This window comes from Chelonoidis abingdonii, chromosome 10 (genome assembly GCF_003597395.2).
Source record: "Chelonoidis abingdonii isolate Lonesome George chromosome 10, CheloAbing_2.0, whole genome shotgun sequence".
Classification (NCBI taxonomy): domain Eukaryota; kingdom Metazoa; phylum Chordata; order Testudines; family Testudinidae; genus Chelonoidis; species Chelonoidis abingdonii.
Window position 1 is genome coordinate 14,298,197 of NC_133778.1, and position 17,269 is coordinate 14,315,465.

The 17,269-nt window shown below is 42.4% G+C and overlaps 1 protein-coding gene across 1 annotated transcript in view; it reads right to left on the bottom strand.

Annotated features, from left to right (window-relative positions):
* Nucleotides 1-1,063: 1,063 nt before the first annotated feature.
* Nucleotides 1,064-17,269, bottom strand: part of CPS1 (carbamoyl-phosphate synthase 1) — a 127,894-nt gene continuing 111,688 nt past the window's right edge. The window contains exons 33-38 of the mRNA XM_032765033.2: nucleotides 16,523-16,597; nucleotides 11,231-11,329; nucleotides 4,890-4,949; nucleotides 3,772-3,884; nucleotides 2,886-3,015; nucleotides 1,064-1,679 (exon numbers count right to left, since the gene is read on the bottom strand). Of these exons, the coding sequence (XP_032620924.1) occupies nucleotides 1,581-1,679; nucleotides 2,886-3,015; nucleotides 3,772-3,884; nucleotides 4,890-4,949; nucleotides 11,231-11,329; nucleotides 16,523-16,597 (576 nt within the window). The 3' untranslated portion in view covers nucleotides 1,064-1,580. The remainder of the gene's footprint in view (nucleotides 1,680-2,885; nucleotides 3,016-3,771; nucleotides 3,885-4,889; nucleotides 4,950-11,230; nucleotides 11,330-16,522; nucleotides 16,598-17,269) is intronic.

A 17,269-nucleotide genomic window follows, 5' to 3' on the forward strand; every position in this document is an offset into this window, starting at 1 on the left:
AAGTTAGTTTCTGAAAGAAATGCCAATGATAGGAACATAGCAGTCGCCGGCTGGGATCAGACCTTAGTCCATCCAGTCCAGTGTCCTGTTTCTGACAGTGGCCAACACCAAGTGCTTTGGAAGAACATGCACGAAACCTCACAGTAGGTCAATGTCATATGATATGTCCCCAAGGTCTAATCTTAAAACCTAACAGTTAGAGACTGGCCTAAAGCATGAGCATTAATAATTTGTTGGTATTAACTATATCAACTCTGGAGGCTTTTGTTGTCCATGTAAGTGTCCAATGCCTCTTTGAATCCTCCTAAGGCTGGGTACTGCATGTATATGTTAAGAGAGAGCACAGTGTGTTACAAAAATAAGCGAGAGAGAGAGGGACAAAAAGTACTTAGATTATAAACTCTATGGGGCAGAGCCAATCTTTTTATTCTGTGTGTGTGGACTGTGCCTAGCACAACGGTCACTGCTCCTTGACTGGAGCCTGTAAACACTGCTGCAACAGAGACAACAAATATTGCATTAGCACAGTGGGATCTTGGGCCATGACTGGAGTGCCTCAGCACTATTGCAATACAAAACAAATATACCCGTCGGGATAGGATGGCATCCAGAAAGGCAACATTGGGTGAGAGGCAAAGAGAGAGTAATTTCATCAGAATGAGCTAAGAACTGCAACTCTCAGACCTCATTTTGAAAGTATTCCAGTTTAATGTTCACAATCATAGTCCAAAATATTTGAGAGCAGGGTGGCATTTTGGGAGTATCCTCCTTTGAAGCAATATATTAGATTGAAAAAGAACCCTGTGATGCACTGGTAGCGGTCCAGGATTCATATAATAAACCAAATTCAAAAACTAAGCACTGAACAGAATTCAGAAGTGATTCCAGCACAATCCCCCATCAAATCTGCAGACTGGAAAAGATGACACTCTGCCAGGATTAAAACAAACAAACAAAAAGTAGCTGCATGCCCAGCATTTGTTGTCGGAGAATAACAGTGAATTCTTGTGTTTTAACTTTAAAGAGCTCCTGTCACACTCAGCATACTCAGCTGCTTTGTACTATGGCAGGCAACTGCAATAGCATCAGGTTTGAGTATTATAAAGGAGAAAGTCACAAAGATGTTGATAGTCAACAATAGGAAACAGACAAAAACTACATGACCGTTCCATGAGGTGGGGTGTAGCACTTGCACCTGAGTGTGGCAGGGACTGTCTAAGGCGAACACAGAAAGAACCTTCAAGGAATTATTATAAAAAGTCAGAGTTAACCACTGATGTGTAGGACCATATACTTTTTCTTCTGTCTCCTCCAGCATAGTAGGGTCTGGATCTACCAATCTACCGGGTAGTGAATATTAGCCGCAAACAGGGAAGGAATAGATAATGTTTTCCAACAAACATCTTGAGCGGGGAGGCTGACTGGGAATTGTTAGTATAGAGTTACTGTGTCTCCTCTGTAAGTTACAAAGATGTAAATAACCAAATATGGGCTGGACAGATGGTCTCAGCAACCAGGATTGGGATTCCTCCTTTATCCTGGTATGAGAAGACTTGGATTTCACGCTGGTGGAGCCTCTTCTATGGTGGATTGCTGGTATTTAATTTTCTGTAGTGGAAAAGACTCTTAGCATCCACTTTCCCAGAGTATTTGATGGCTTCAGCAAAAAGCTTTGTCACCTGGAAATATAAAGTAGAGGAGACTGATCATTTTGCACCCTTTTCCAGCGGGGACTGATTAATAAGACCAGTTCTACACCCTGATCCTGCCCACTGCTCCATGCCAGGTCACCCCAGGGCCCATCCTGAGCAACAGACAGCCAACCCTGCACGACTGTAAAGGCTTTTGGATTCTTGAGGAGGAAGGGTTGATATAAATGCAAGATATTATTTTCTGCTTCATCCCAAACTTTATAGAGAAAATAGGGTTATTTCCTCCCTTTAGGGATTAAAACTCTACTATAAAAGAGCTGAGCACAATCTGGTGGCAGGTCGGTTACTGAATCATGAAGGAAGATCTTCTTTCTGGTTGGCAGTGAGTATTTTTCAGACAGGTAGAGAGTGCTCTGCTGTATCCCATGCAGGTTTGGCACCCTCATGTCTGTGACGATGCAGCTCGGCATTGTGTTTGTTTTTTATCTGATCAAATCATAGCACAGGCGTCTGCACTCCAACCCCTAGCTCCAGCCCATGTCTTTTGGGTCTGACCTTGCTCCCACTGAAGCCAACAGGAATTTGGTCACTGACTCCAATAGGAGTAGGATGGGCCCTTAATGATTGTTATAGATAATTGCAGAGACGGTCTATGCTCTGCTGGGAAGCACAGTCCAGCTGTCTCCTATCAGAGGTATGTTAAAATTAATAGATTTCAAACAGAAGGCCAGCGTCCTTACCTTTATCAATAGCTGAAATGTAGTTTGCCAGGAACGCCAGACAGCTAACAGATGAAGCTTTGTTATCAATTAGGAAGCTACCCCAGTAAGTGTCAAATTCATTTGGACTGATATATTGCAATAGTACCAGATTTGCATTGAGATTTTTAGAGGGGGGCAACTTCTTGTTCGGAGCTTCAACAGCTATGATAGAAAGCTGCTACCAAGCATGTTTTACTGATGTTGTAATGAGCCTGTACTGGAGGATTTGCTCTAAAGATGGAATTGAGACATCAGTGGCCATGGGCAGTGACATAGGATCTGGCCTATGCATTTTTTTAAACCTTGTTCTGCAGCACACAGTAAAGAAAATGTATTCAGGCAACCACTTTCCTGCAATTTCAGGTACATCACCATTTGTCAAACATTAACAGGGGTCTGGAAATATTGGATCTGAAGCTCAAAATGGCCCCAGCACTTTCGACACCAGAAGAAAGAACAGCGAAGGAGATACCTGGAAGTTAGTGAGAAGAGCAATCCCACTGTCAACAGCCGTCCTGCGGATCACATAATTATCATGGACGAACTTGGTGTTGCTGTTGGGGAGGTTAATCACCAGGTCTATGTTCCCATCTTTTATCAATCTGAAAAGACAATACCGAAGACACTAAGGAACACTTTGCTTAGTGAAGATCTTCAATGAATGTATGTGTGTTCAGCTGAATAGCACTGGCATTTTTAATTCACTTTAAAATTTAATTTTTATTGACTAGTACATTCTGAGGAAGGATGGGCTAGTGGATAAGGCATTGCACGGGGACTCAGGAGCTCAGGTTTGACTTGCTGGATTTGCCTGTGTGACCCTGACATGGGGCTAAATTCAGCCTTCATGTGCAACTCCATTAAGGCCCTGATTCTGGGAACCGCTGAGCACCTGCAGTGCCTCTTCATGTTTGCAGGAGGTGCTCAGCACCTCTAAAGGTTCAGATCCCAAATGTCCTAATTTAAAATTCCGACATACAGTGCTGTATATGCTCGAATTTAACCATATATTGGTGCCTTGGTGAGGTATGAACCTCAATGAGGCACAAGGAGCCTAGGAAAGACTTAGAGTAAAATTGCTCCAATACTATAAAAAATGGGTGCTATTAATTACACACTTCTTGATTAAACAGAGGTAAATTTCCTTCTCATAACAATTACAGGCAGATTTGAATACGTCTTTCCACAGCAGAACAGTGACCCATAAAGCCCTGGAGTGAAATCCTGGCCATGAAGAAGTCAATGTGAGTTCTGCCACTGACTTCAGTGGGGCCAGAATTCTACCTCCCCCTAACCCCCTCCAACTTCACTTTTGCCGAAGACTCCCATAGTGTCCACAAACTGGGCTAAGCTCTTACCTCCTGATTGCAGGGAGGTTGGTAGTGTGGCTTTCCTGGGATGGCCAGGCCACTGGAGTTGTAGGTACGCTGTTGGCATTGAGCCAGTTGGAAGTTGCCTCTGTGGCATAAAGCTGCATTGAGAGGGAAAATATATTATTGCCTACTTCATAACACAAATGCTTGTAATGTAACCATGCATTGTACTGTCTGGGTCTGATCAAATGAAATCAATAGAAAGACTCCTATAAATTTCAGTGGGCATTGGATTAGGCCCCATTTTGTGAGAGACTCACCTGCAGAAGCATAACTTTCCCATTGTTTATGTTATCAATGATCTTCTGACAGATGAGTGACAGTAAACAGCAGGTAATATTGCCAAAAACACTTAGGAGTCTAAGTACCATTGACTTTCAACAGGACTCAGGTTCCTAAATCACTACCATGAATGGTGCCATATAGAAAACAGATCAATACATCTAATATTTACATCAATACCCTGTGGCTGCCTGCCAGTTCTCTTTAAGGGCTTTCTATTAAATATGGTCTAATGTTTTACAGTCATGATATTAATATTCTCTAGTGATGATGATCCAGAAAACAGATTCTACATTGGACACATACTTGCCTAATTAAAAGTGAATTGAAAAACAATACAAGTTTATATACCCTTAGATGTGCCTTTGTAATATATTAAAGGCCTCATACAGATTTTTCACCATAAAAGAGTGTTTTTTCTCCTTCCTCTTGTTGTGTTTAAAAATATGACTTCCTGACTTGCTGCTTCTTCTTGGAGAACTCTGCAAGTCTCTGGAGGACCTGTAATGTGACATCACCGCTGCAGGCTGAAAATGGAGCTGCAGTTCTTCCAGCCTTGAAAGTAAAAACCCCTGGCTCTAGCAAATTAATCCTGTTTGTTCAATTTAATAATTGTACAGTGTTTTAGTTGTGTAACTCTCATTGACTTTAACAGGAGCAATTCAGCTAAAAGTCCTTACTGTGCTTTGAAAATGTAGGTGGTATATATCTCTTGTTTTCATTTGTCTTCGTCTCAACTCGGAGGATCTCAAGAAGTTATTCTGCTGCCCTTTGACCAGATTTCACATCAAATCCCAGCTTTAAAACCCAAAGCAACGTACCTTGAAACCTTCTTCATGCAGCTGCTCTGCTACACCAAGGAATTTGGGACGGAAGGAATGCTGAAAAGGAAATGTAAAAGAGAGGATCAAAGCTATGATCTAGCAATGGGGCACTTTCCCCTTCACTGGACATCATGGGGCTTTTTCAGAATATGTTACGAGGGAGATATATTTCTTTGTTTGGCCACGCGTGTGTGTCCATTTTTTCCCTCCTCGCTAGATGGCTTTCTGTGTCATTCTCCTTTATGAAGACACTTGAGGACAAGTGCAATATTGTGACATTACAAATTAATAGTTTGGTATGAGACTGAAGCCCAAATCCCACTATCAGGCAAGATACCTCGATATGCTAACAACAATACATCCCCCAGAGTGTTTTACTGCAATAATTAAATTGGCCCTGCAAAATAAATGTTGGGACAAACAGACTTTTATAACACACTTTACAAGTCTCCTCCTATGATTTTAGCTGGTATTCTTTTTAAGGCTGCTCTGTAACATTTGGTTTCAGAGCCAGCTGCAGCAGTGCCTGGTCTCAAACCCGGAAGAACTGTCAAGAAGTAGCTTCAAATGGGAAACACAGGCTTTGGGCTGCTTTTGGGTGCTGTGTTTGGAATTATATGAAAATATCCAGGGTGTGTGCACACTTTTCACATACATACTCCATCAACTCCCCTAAGGGATTTAGGCACCCAATTTCCATTCAAAACTAAGGAAGTTGGGGTGTCCAGATCCCCTGGCACCTTTGAAAATCTCTCTCATCATGCATTTGCAAACCCAGCAACCATACAGAAGAAATTAAGACGTAACATCTTTTATACATGTGCATCTGACTTTACGTTCATCGGGTATTTAGGGCAACAGGGAAATAACGTTCTAGTAAGGACACATGCTGCCTCCGTACTTTGGGGGTTTAAGTAGTGCAGAGATCAAAAGCAATGTGTGACCTTTTCACTGTAAAATCATCCTGAATTTCAGCTGTAACGTGACTCTGACCAGTAAAGAAACAGGATTATGGAAAACACTTTCCACACTGGAACTGCTGATGCTCTAACCCTCGCAGAGGTCATGAAGGGCAGAATAAGAATATTTTCTAAGAAAGAAAATGAGTCAACAAGTCCTTTGAGCTCTACAGACCCTGGCAAGGACCTCATCATAAAGTCATTTCTGCTCTGTTCACTAACTGGAGAATACAAATATACAATGTGACGTGATTGGCAGCTTCCCAGCCAGAGAACTGCTCTGCCTTCTGGTCAGAGGTGTTGGCTTTCACAACAATCTTATAAACTTCTATCAAACCTGTACTGAATACTTGTGACACATAAAACAGCCTCTCCACAAAAAGAAATTACATCTGTCAGCTTGCATCTGAGCAGCCCCAGATTTAAAAGCTGACTGAAAGTATCTGTGTAAGAAACCATGAGTAACTAAAGAACAAGCAGATTTAGTTACTGGAAGATATTTATTGCAGGAGGGGGAAGCTTATTTCTTTTCTTTAAAGGAAAAGTTTTATATCCTGTAATACCCTTCTTGCACTGCTGGGACATCTGGCTGGTGGTAAAGGGCCAGATCTTCAACTGGTGTAAATCAGGGACTTCAATGCAGTTACCTCAGTTTACATCAACAGCTGGCTCAGTATGCAGCTACATAATCTTGATTCTGATGCTTTGATCGGGAGCTTTGCACTTAAGTCCAGTGTGGGGCAGACAGCATTTTTTGCTCCTAAAGATCTAGGATGGTAGCTATGATATAGGGTTACACTGAAACTACAGGCTCAGAGAGTTGGGATTTAAAAATAAAACACTCCTTTAATGTTCTCAGCATTTCATGGCTATCAGCACAGATGTCAGACAGATGCAGTCCATCCTATAGGCATCACTGAATAGCTCAATCAGGAAGGAAAATGAAAAGAGCTTTTCAACTATTCTTGTATCAAATATTTAATAGCAAATATAGGGTTCTAGCCACCCCCATGTTCCACAGCTTCACAAGATTCTCCATTATTAAAAAATGGAGCAGAACCTCAGCTGCTGTGAATGGGAATAGCTCCATTTAATTTCAGTGGAGCTCCACTGATTTAGACCAGTTGAAGATCTGACCTGTAAAGTTCTATGGAACACCAGATTACACTGTGTTCTACAGCACAAATGATTATGATCTGTAACCTAACTTGGCTGACAACTCAACCTGCATTTTGTTGCAAGGAAAATGAGAAGTAATGCCGCTTTGCTATTTTTAAGGTGGCTACTCCATTAACAGCCCTTAGGAACGGACATTGTCTAGTGGCCTCTCTAAAAGGGCTGCCAGAACTAGAAAGAGATACTAGGACGAAGCAATTGGAATCTCTCAAAGATGCTGTGTGTCATTAATTACAAATCTTTGGTTCCATTTACAATGTTTGGTCAAGAACTTAGCTGAGCATTTGAGCCTTTAGTGGGAACAATATATGCCAGAAGGATACAACTTTGAGGAAAATTAAAGATATCCCTTTTAATTCTGGTTTTGTTTCTCCATTCTATGAGGGATGTGCTCTCCTCATCTCTGGATAGTTAATACAAATGAGACAAAGCCGTATTAGAGTGAAGAAACTCAATATGCTAAGCAAGTGTCCCCTAGTCCCATTCAGGAAAGCTAACTTTTCCACCATTTTCGCTTCTTTTTTCTACCTTTTATACTCTGATGGCTCTGCGGAACCTAAAAGTCCAGCCTGGAAAGCAAATGAAGCAGTTAATCACTGAGCACTGAAATGTTCGAACGGGAATCTTTATGTGCAACTCAGCTGGCCTAACATCCTCTGCAGATCAAATGTACCACCTGTGTAATAGTGTAATGAACCAGTGATTGTCCCAGTATATCAGTGCCCTCTCTGGGATGGAATCAGCCACTCAACCGAGTGCATCACAACAGCTAAGAGAGATCATCCTGTAGTTCAAGAGCCAGGGGCCTGCGCTTTGGGAACTCTACCCTGCTATGAAGTTCTGAATGATCATGGTGTGTACCACAGAGAAGTCCTTGGTGGCTATGGATACTATTCAGTTTGTTTCTGAATCTCTGTTTTCTACATGAGCATACACTGCCACCGTGTCAGTTTGAGTTATCTGTTCTAATGTATATGAATGAAATAAGAATAGCATTTCTTACTGTTATAAACCACCTCCACCCTCTCATGGCTCATTATTTACAGAGACAGGGGTTCCTTTTTTACTGCCTGTTCATAATGATGTCTGCTCATGCCACTGTACTACATACATATATATAGTTCTGGTTGTTTCAAATACACATCACTTTGCAGGTTAGTTATCTAAAAAACACGCTGTTCCGAAGCACCGGGAGAAGGCTGTATTCCCCTGATTTGTTGTTTTCTTTTCCAACTGCACAATACTCAGAGAAAAGGACAGCACTTTGTGTGCTCTTTAAAGTTTGTTTGGGTTTTTTTTTTCTTTTTTCGAAAGACCTTTGTCCCAAGCACCATTTGGCTCAGATTAACAGGTGCTGGTGCAGACGTGACATTAATCCTTTATATAACTCAAATCACTGCTCGGCCCCTATTTCCCCTGGAGCACTGGCACCAGGCACACAGGCTCAAATTTTATACATCAATGCTTTCCAGAGCTGGTATTTCAAAATGTTACCCCTACAATGATTAGCTGTGAAGATACCAACTGCAGGGCATGCTCTCCATGGGAAGAGCCCAGGGTCTGACATTAAACTATCTCTGGATGTCAAGCAAGTACTTTTATGTGTGTTTATAGTAATCAGCAGCTGTGGCTTAAGTCCATTTATCATTCTGATGAGTCTAAGAAGGAGGTTGTGCTCGATGCCGCATTCTCACTACTGCTTGATTTACATGTTGCTTTGTTATCAGTCATCTCCTAGGCACCCTCTGCTGGCAGAAGAAGAGACTTTCCTCTACAACCCTTTCAAACTCCCCAAGGACTCACTTCTACCATTGAACACTGGGGTCCAATTCACTTTTACTGAGATAGTGTCTGTAATAATCACCTACTGGCTGGAGAACCAGTGTTGTTTTAATTATTTTTTATTGACTTTGTGCAACCATGTAGGATGCAAGATTATTACAAGCACAGCAGGGGTATGGCACAGGGCCATCAATTGTTTTTATGGGACCCTAGAAATTTTCCAGTCTTGGATGATGTGATTGATCATCGGTGGGACATACAAGACCTTGAGGAGATTTATGAGCATATCTGACTTGAGTAGCTCTTGCAGATGGTAATTACCCCAATGTAGAGAAACTGTACTCATTTGTTTTTTTCCAGGCTACCTTTTTTTATCCTGAGATGCATATTCTCATTACAGATCCAGAACTGTAAACGGACCAGAGCAAATATCTCCTTAGCTCCCTCTGCAAAAGCCCTTGCACTGAAAGACTTCCCCAATGACACTATTTAAACTTGCTGCCACTTACAGTGACTTTGAGAGAATGCTGACAGTAAGGGGTGCATCCATGGATTCAGAGCCCAAACTGGAAAAGAGCCATTAGACTCAGAAAAGGTTGATCTGAGATTCCATGAGGGGGCCCTACAGGCAGAGAACGCCTGTATAGGATGGTTTGGGTTAAGAAATAAGTAGAAGTCAAGTTTGGGGCTTAAGTTAGCCTACGTGTAGAGGAGTGCGGGAAAGTGATAAGTTGGAAACAGAGTGTTATGGGAAAGTAAGAGTTAGCAAGGACATAACCCAGGGTTATGTTACCTTTATGGTTGGTTACATACCTTGGTCACAGCTGGTCTGAGCAAGGTTTTAATGAGTGCTTTTGAAAATTGTGAATGTTTTATTAAAATGCTATCTATACTGACAGTATGGGAAGGACAGTGGTGCAGATGTTAATTTAAATAATGTGTAACGTCAAGAGCCAATAAGAAGGTGGAGGACATCTAATTTTGGTAAAGGGCTGGTTAATGTTAATTAGCATTATGATGGAGTATAAAAGGAGTAGTTTGGCTAAATTGCAACAGAGCTCCAATTAACATCCAAAGGTACTGTTAGGTTCCAGGGTGATACAGCTTACTTTACTCTGTTATCAGTGGACTAATCACCCATTGATACATCATTTCATCTTGGCCTGTGTGTATAACAGTAGCATTTCTGTAAGTAGTAACCGCATGCCTGTTTGCTTAATTTATCATTTTACTTTTGCATGAAGTTTGGTAGTATCATTCCAAGTGTCACCTACTGGTCCTCTACTAGATACATCTTCTGTAACCAACCTAGAGGCTTGAACCTGAAAACTAAGTTGGATTTTATTGCACCTTTATCTTTTAACAGTGTAGTATTAATTGGGAGTATTTCAACATCAAGGTTACAGGGAGCACAAAGGAGCAGGACTGGGAGAATCACAGCACTGCTTTGTCTTGATCCCACTCCCGTTTCACAGCTTCCTCCCTGTAGGTGCCCAGTGCTGCATGCTTCCAGCTGGCTGATAGCAGCACCATGAGGCAGAGTGCTGGCTGCAGACCCCAGCAGGCAGGAGAGGAAGTAGCCATGCATACTGATCTCCGACTCTACCAGCTAATTGGTGCCACCCTTTCACTCCTATTGGGCAGCCAAGAGAGCAGACCTTAACCTGAGGAGATTCCTGCCCCTCACATATACTGAACTGTGCAAAATATACTTTGCAAAAATAACACATCTTTCATCCTAGGAGACTCTGCTACAGCTCTGCCTGGCCATACAATCTTGGTGGAGATGGAGGGACAGAGATGGCCATTTTCTGTACAGATTATTAAGTGTGCAGGTTAGCAGAGTTCCACTTTATGGGCTTGCAGGATGCCCACCTTATGGGCTTCTGCAGCAGTGTGTCTGTGATCTGACAGAAAGCTCAGGCCTCTGGATCAGAGAGAAATGCATAAGAGTCGCGAGCACTTTGTGGGGACGGGGGCAGATTTTGATTTCTTGTTAGCGGTGGATCTTTGGTTATATGTGATCTGGGCTTCATCCACCACAGTGAGGCAACTCAGACCCATCTCCGCCCTGGTCTCCCAGTGCAGAGGTCCATGGTCTCAACTCTGCCCACAGATATACCCCACTACAGCTCCCATGAAAGCCAATGGACATTACGTGAGCATAGGTGAGGGAGAGATCGGGCCCATTGTGTGGAATCTAGTAAAAATCCTCCTCTAGCACGAGAGTACACAGTTTTACTGCTCATTCTCGCTAAATACTCACACACCACTGTCTGTTGTGGCTGCAGAAAGACCCTCGTGCAGAGAGCTTCCATATAAAGCCAACATAAATAAGTGAATGGAAAGCAAAGTGCCAGTTACCCTGTCTCCATATCGTCTGCCCTTTTTTGCTCTGATTTGCAAACTCTTGGTGCTCACCTGGATTCCAACCAGAATTCCCTTCTGTGGAAACTTAAATCCTGTGGAAAGCATTGCCTTCAGGAAGGCAGAATGGATGCTCTCCCCGAAGCAAGCAACCTGGGATGGAAGAACAAGGCAGAGGAGTGAGAAACAAACAACAACTAAAAAACCATTGTGCAACATTTTGTTTTTCGTGCTCTTTTCCCCTTTCTGTAGCACCCGGCTTGACTTCTCTTGTGCCAACAGAGCAAAAGCAGATCAGCATAGATGAATCTTACGTTTTTAATTAAGCAATAATGAAGGACTAAGCAATGCTTTACTCTCAAGCAGCACACCATGGAGCAACATAAATGGATTCTGCTCTGAGTTATTTGGACACCAAAACACAGCGTCTGGTTCACAGTATGTGAGCTTGTAACAAAATGTTTAATATGACTTAATGCTTAAATAACAGCGAATATTAGACATGCAACTGTGCGCCTGTGCATGAATGCAAAGTTTGCAGCAGGAAACAGAAGTTCTTCGAGATAGGTGGTCCCTATCTGTATTCCACACATGGGTGTACATGCGTGCCTGTGTCCGGAAATTCTAATAAGCTGTCAGCAGTGTCCACTGGCCCACATATCACAGTGGGTCTCCTCATGCTCCCAACCAAGAACATAAGAGGCAGTGAGGGTTGATGCCTCTCCAGTTCCTATTCTTACCGTGGATTCAACAGGATCCATAGCAGAGTGGAAAAGGGCAGGTGGTGGACTGCAGATAGAGCCCACACGTCTCAAAGAACCTCCTTTTCCAGGTAAGCAATCTCCATTTCTTCTTTGAGAGCTGGTCCCTATGTGTATTCCATACTTGGGTGACTGACAAGCAGTACTCAGACTAGAGTGGGGTGTGAGGAAGCCGGCAGCATAGATGATTGCAATACTGCAGTTCCCACTGCTGCATCTGCAGCAGAGGCCTGAATTAGCGTGAATGTCTTGCAAACGTGTGGCTGCTCTGCATAGGTCTAGTATTGGAATGTCCTGCAGGGATGTTGGAGAGGCAGCTTGTGCCCACAAGGACTGTGCTGTGACGCCAGCAGAAAGAGGCATGCCTGCTAACCTGTAGCACTCGGGAATCCACTATGAGATTCTCTGAGAGGATATGGCTTGAGCTCATGATCTTTCTGCTATGGCAAAAAAAAATCTTGGTAATTTTCTGATAGGTTTGGTCCTCTGCAGACAGAACATCAGGGACATCCCTCTGACGTCGAGGGAATGAAGTCTTGGCTCTTTGGCAGAAGCACGGAGTTTCGGGAAAAGGACAGGTAAGTGGATAGTTTGGTTGATGTGGAATTCAGAAGTAACCTTGGGGAGGAATTTAGGATGGAGCCAAAGGGATACCTTTTCCCTGTGAAAAACCGTATAAAGAAGGTCTGCCATGGGGGCTCCCAACTCACTCACCCTCCCAGCTGAAGTGATAGCAACTAAAAATGCAACTTTCATGGACAGGTGGGACATGGAGAATGTCATCAAAGGATTGGAAGGTGGTCTGGTGAGTGTTGACAGTACAAGACTGATGTCTTATTGAGCTATAGGTTTGATCACTGGACAGTACCAATGTTGAGTCCAGAACCATGTTCCTAAGTGGAACCAGAGGATGATAGTCCTCGTGTTTTGGAGTTAGGAGTCACCACTGGAACCAGTAGATCCTTCTTCTTGCACATTTTACCCTCCAACCTGGGGGCTTTCAGTGGTACCGGTCCTTTAGGACCTGTGAGGGAGGGCTCACCCAACCTTGGTGCGTTTGGGGAGGAACTGCATCTCTTGTGGACAGTCCTGAACAGGGACCTGTTCTTGTGATGATGAGACTGCACCCTACTCTCATCAGAAGTCCTGGAGGAAGAGTCCTTTTGGGCTTAGGAGCTGCCAACTCCACTCCTAAGCAAGAGCTTAGATAGGCACTGCTCATCTATTGGGGCTGACATAGAGGGGGTCTCCCTGGCCCAGATCAGAGTGGGGCCTCACAGCCTTCTCCATAAGATGCTTCCTTGGACAAAGCTTTCGAGCTTGGAGTGTTCTTGGTGGAAATGAGCGACAAATACGGCATTTTGCACAGATTTGTGTCTCACCCAAGCATTAGAGGCAGAGTTGGTGATCACAGCTAATGGACTCCCCAGTAAAGAGAAAAACAGTAACTATCTTATAAAGCTCCAACTATACTAATACAAGAGCTATAAAGAATAAAACTATTTACAAACCTATTTACAGGTTCTATCAAGAGAGAAAGTTGGAAAAATCTGTGGACACAGGGATTCTGACTCAGGCCACGCAGTATTAAAAAGCATCTGGAGAAGCATTGGCCTGCACTGTCTCTTACGCTCTTGGGCTGGGCGCATGAGGAGAATTACTGCACATGTGCGGGCCAATGGACACTACTTGTTATAATTTCCAGAGTCATGCGTACGGCACACATGCGTGCCCACATGTGGATGACACATAGGGACCAACTCTCAAAGACAAATGCACAGTTGGTTGTCACATAGCTGTAAGGATTTATTTATGGAAAGAGTTCCAAGAATTTAAATAAATAGATAGATAATATCTTGCTCTTATATAGCACTTTTCATCAGTAGAGCTCAAAGTGCTTTACAAAGGAAGTCAGTATCTTTAAGTAACATGATGTTCCAATGAAAGCTCAAAGAGTCCATTTATTGTAGATAGTAAATTTAGGTTGTACCAAAACCCCCACAAACAATAAACAGACGGCTTGGGAAATAAATGCTACTGAAACTTCTGGATGATGGATCAATGATAGCCTTTAAAAAGTCAGCATTTGGTAATAGCTATCACATGGTTACTTCCTTTTCCAAGAGGAAGTCTGCTTTCTCAGATGCCATTGTTTGCGTAGTTGTTAGACTCTTCGGTAACATAGTGGCTATTGTATAGCTCTTTGTACTGTATGCAGTATTTTAGATTGCTAATAGGCACTATTTTCTAGGGCTGGTTGAACATTTTCAAAATATGCAATTTTGTTGAGAATTTTCATCACAATTTTGAATCTTGACAAAAAAGGGTCTATTGATATTTCTGAAAGTTTTCACAAACATTTTATCTCTCTTTTAAATCATTTCTACGAGTGGTTGGAAAAGTGGGAACCATGAAAAAGACCTTAATTGAAATGTTGAGTTCAGAGAAAAAAAACAGGAATGAAAACTTTGTCTCACTTTTTGACCAACTCTATCATTGTCCTTCCCAGTGAAACATATCACACTGTGTCACTTAGTATACCGAGAGACACCCATACTTGTAGTAAGCATAAACCTTGGGAAAATGTACAAATTACATTTACCAGCAAATATTGAAAAAACCAAGGGGGAAAAATTCATAATAATTAGTTTACTGCTTTTTCATTGAAAAATCTTGATTTTCTCCACATTTTACCCACTATTAAACTGGAAGTGGGGTAAGGTCAGTCTGGGTAATAGCCTGGTGTTATTACTGTAACAACCTACAGCTAAAGCTAAGGCTCATCCTTTAAGCCAGGGGTTCTCAAACTTTGGGCACAAATGAATCAGTTTATCACATCAACAGCTCGATCGCAGCTGTTTGCTCCAACTCAATTGTGCATGTTCTAAACTACGTTATAGCTTGGATGACTCCATCTCTCAAACTTGGAATACCAGTGTGTGGCTGGTCACCTAGAGATTCATCATGAAGGTACGGAGAAGGCAGAGTAGAACACCTGCCAGGCCCGTCGAGAGAAATTTGGAGCCCTGGTACATGTTGTTCACTGGAGCCTCACCCCACAGGCTGACAGTGTCCTTTTTGCTTATATTTAGCTTATACTTCAGCCTTGTATTCATCAAATTTATTTGTTTCTTGAGATACTGGTACTTTATTCACACAGATGTTACAGACATTTTTTGAGGGGGATGGGGTGGCGTGGGGCTTGAACTTGGAGCCTAGAGTCCCATCTTACCCCCACTCTTGTCAGTCCCGGCACCAGTCTCCCAAACCAAAAGTGCCCGTACTGATGGCACTTTTGCTAATGGTTGGGAACTGCTACTTTAAGCAAAATACAGCCTGTGCCTTCATTGGGGCACTTGGTGGATTGAAGCCCAACACATGTCACATGTGTGTTAAAATGTCTTTGTAGCATAACTGAGCATTTTACCAGTAGAAAGTTATTATCCTTATTACATATATAAGGAAGACCTTCATAACAATCATGTTTCATGGCATTTATGAATATGGATCTTTCCAACTCGTAAAAATTAATAATCCTGTCTTTATGACTAAAATATTCTCTACCTCCATCTAAAGCTCAAGAAAAGTAATTCTCACTTCTTGGCTACATTTCTGTTCTTTTCTGCCCTCCTCACCCCCACTCCCATGGAGTCAATTCCCTTCTGGAAGTAGGAAGGACACGTTTGTGTTTTTTTCTGTCCGTTAATTACAATGAAAGCAAATCAGCTGCTGTACAGATTTCACACGTAATATGAAGAGCAGGCTAAAACAGTACCAGAGAGAAGCAGGAAACATGAGGTTATTTCAACCTTACATGTAGGCCTGACTCTTATTTATAATAAGATTCCTTTACATGACTCTGACAGTGGGCTTTGTTCCTGTTATTGCCTATGCCAGCACGTGTTCACTGGAATGGGTTTCAGAAATTCATTGGAAAGTCATAGCGTGTCCACAGCAAGGTTGGAAAAGACAGCCAAACCCCAACAGTCCAATGTGGAGTTAATACTTCAACTGCTACACTTTATTCACACTTGCTCTCACTCTCATTTTGCTCCCTGGCACACATCTTGCTGGTTACCAGGCAACCATAAAAATATCACCACACATATTTGTTGCCAGTAAGTAACCTGTACATTCTGAGACCAAAAACTCATGACCTGGAGTCTGCTGTTGCCATTCTGACGTGCACTGATTGGGATTCTGAAGGTTGTGTCTGTCAGGAATTAGGTGATTCATAAAATGTACTGACATGCTGAGAACTTTCCAGAACCTGACAGCTCACTTTGAGAAACACATTTCATGCTTTCATTGAATCCCTCGCTGACTGATGGAATTGAGGTACAGGTGAAGAGGGACATCCAGTGGCCAAATAAATTTCATTCTTCAGGGGAATGCCTTTGTGGGTTTTTTCTAGAGACAAGGCGGTATCTGTGTGTTGGAGGAGGGAAAGATGTCCCAATTTTAATTTTTTTTAAAGACTTTGGTTCTTTCCAATTCAGCATACAGATTCCATCCAGATACTTGCACTTATAAGATCATTAACAGTATCTGTTAAAGAAAGCTTAGTAAAAAATGTGAACAATACCTCCCCAGTGGAAGCCATCTCACATCGGAGAATAGGGTCAGCATCTCTCAGTCGGGGCCAGGAGAACATTGGAGCCTGGCAAAAGGAAGGAAAAGAATGTAAGGGAGAGAGAGTATTAAATGAATTAGAATTCAGGTGTATACATTACGGAAGTGAGAGATATACATGTCCAGGTTATGTTCAAGGTGCATAAGTGTAAGAAAAGCATTGGTTTAGGTTGATGACCAGAAAGAATACTAGGCAAATGGATTTCAAGTATCCCTAGAGCCTCAGTCAGAGAATGGGATAAATGTTCATGGATTTGACCAGCAAAATGCCCCTGTGAGTAACCTGAAGCAGGATTTCTAATAAGTTGTGGTACACTGTGATTTTTAAGAGGCTATTTAACACAGAAAAGCTGTTGAATGTCCAATTCTTGAGAGAAAGAGACAGATATGCTGCTCTCTGAAACACACTAAGGCCTGGTCTACACTATGCATTTAAACCGATTTTAGCAGCGTTAAGCCAATTTAACACTGCACCCATCCACACTACGAGGCCCTTTATATCGATATAAAGGGCTCTTTAAATCGATTTCTGTACTCCTCCCCAACGAGAGGAGTAGCGCTAAAATCAGTATTACCATATCGGATTAGGGTTAGTGTGGCCACAAATCGATGGTATTGGCCTCCGGGCGGTATCCCACAGTGCACCACTGTGACTGCTCTGGAAAGCAATCTGAACTCGGATGCACTGGCCAGGTAGACA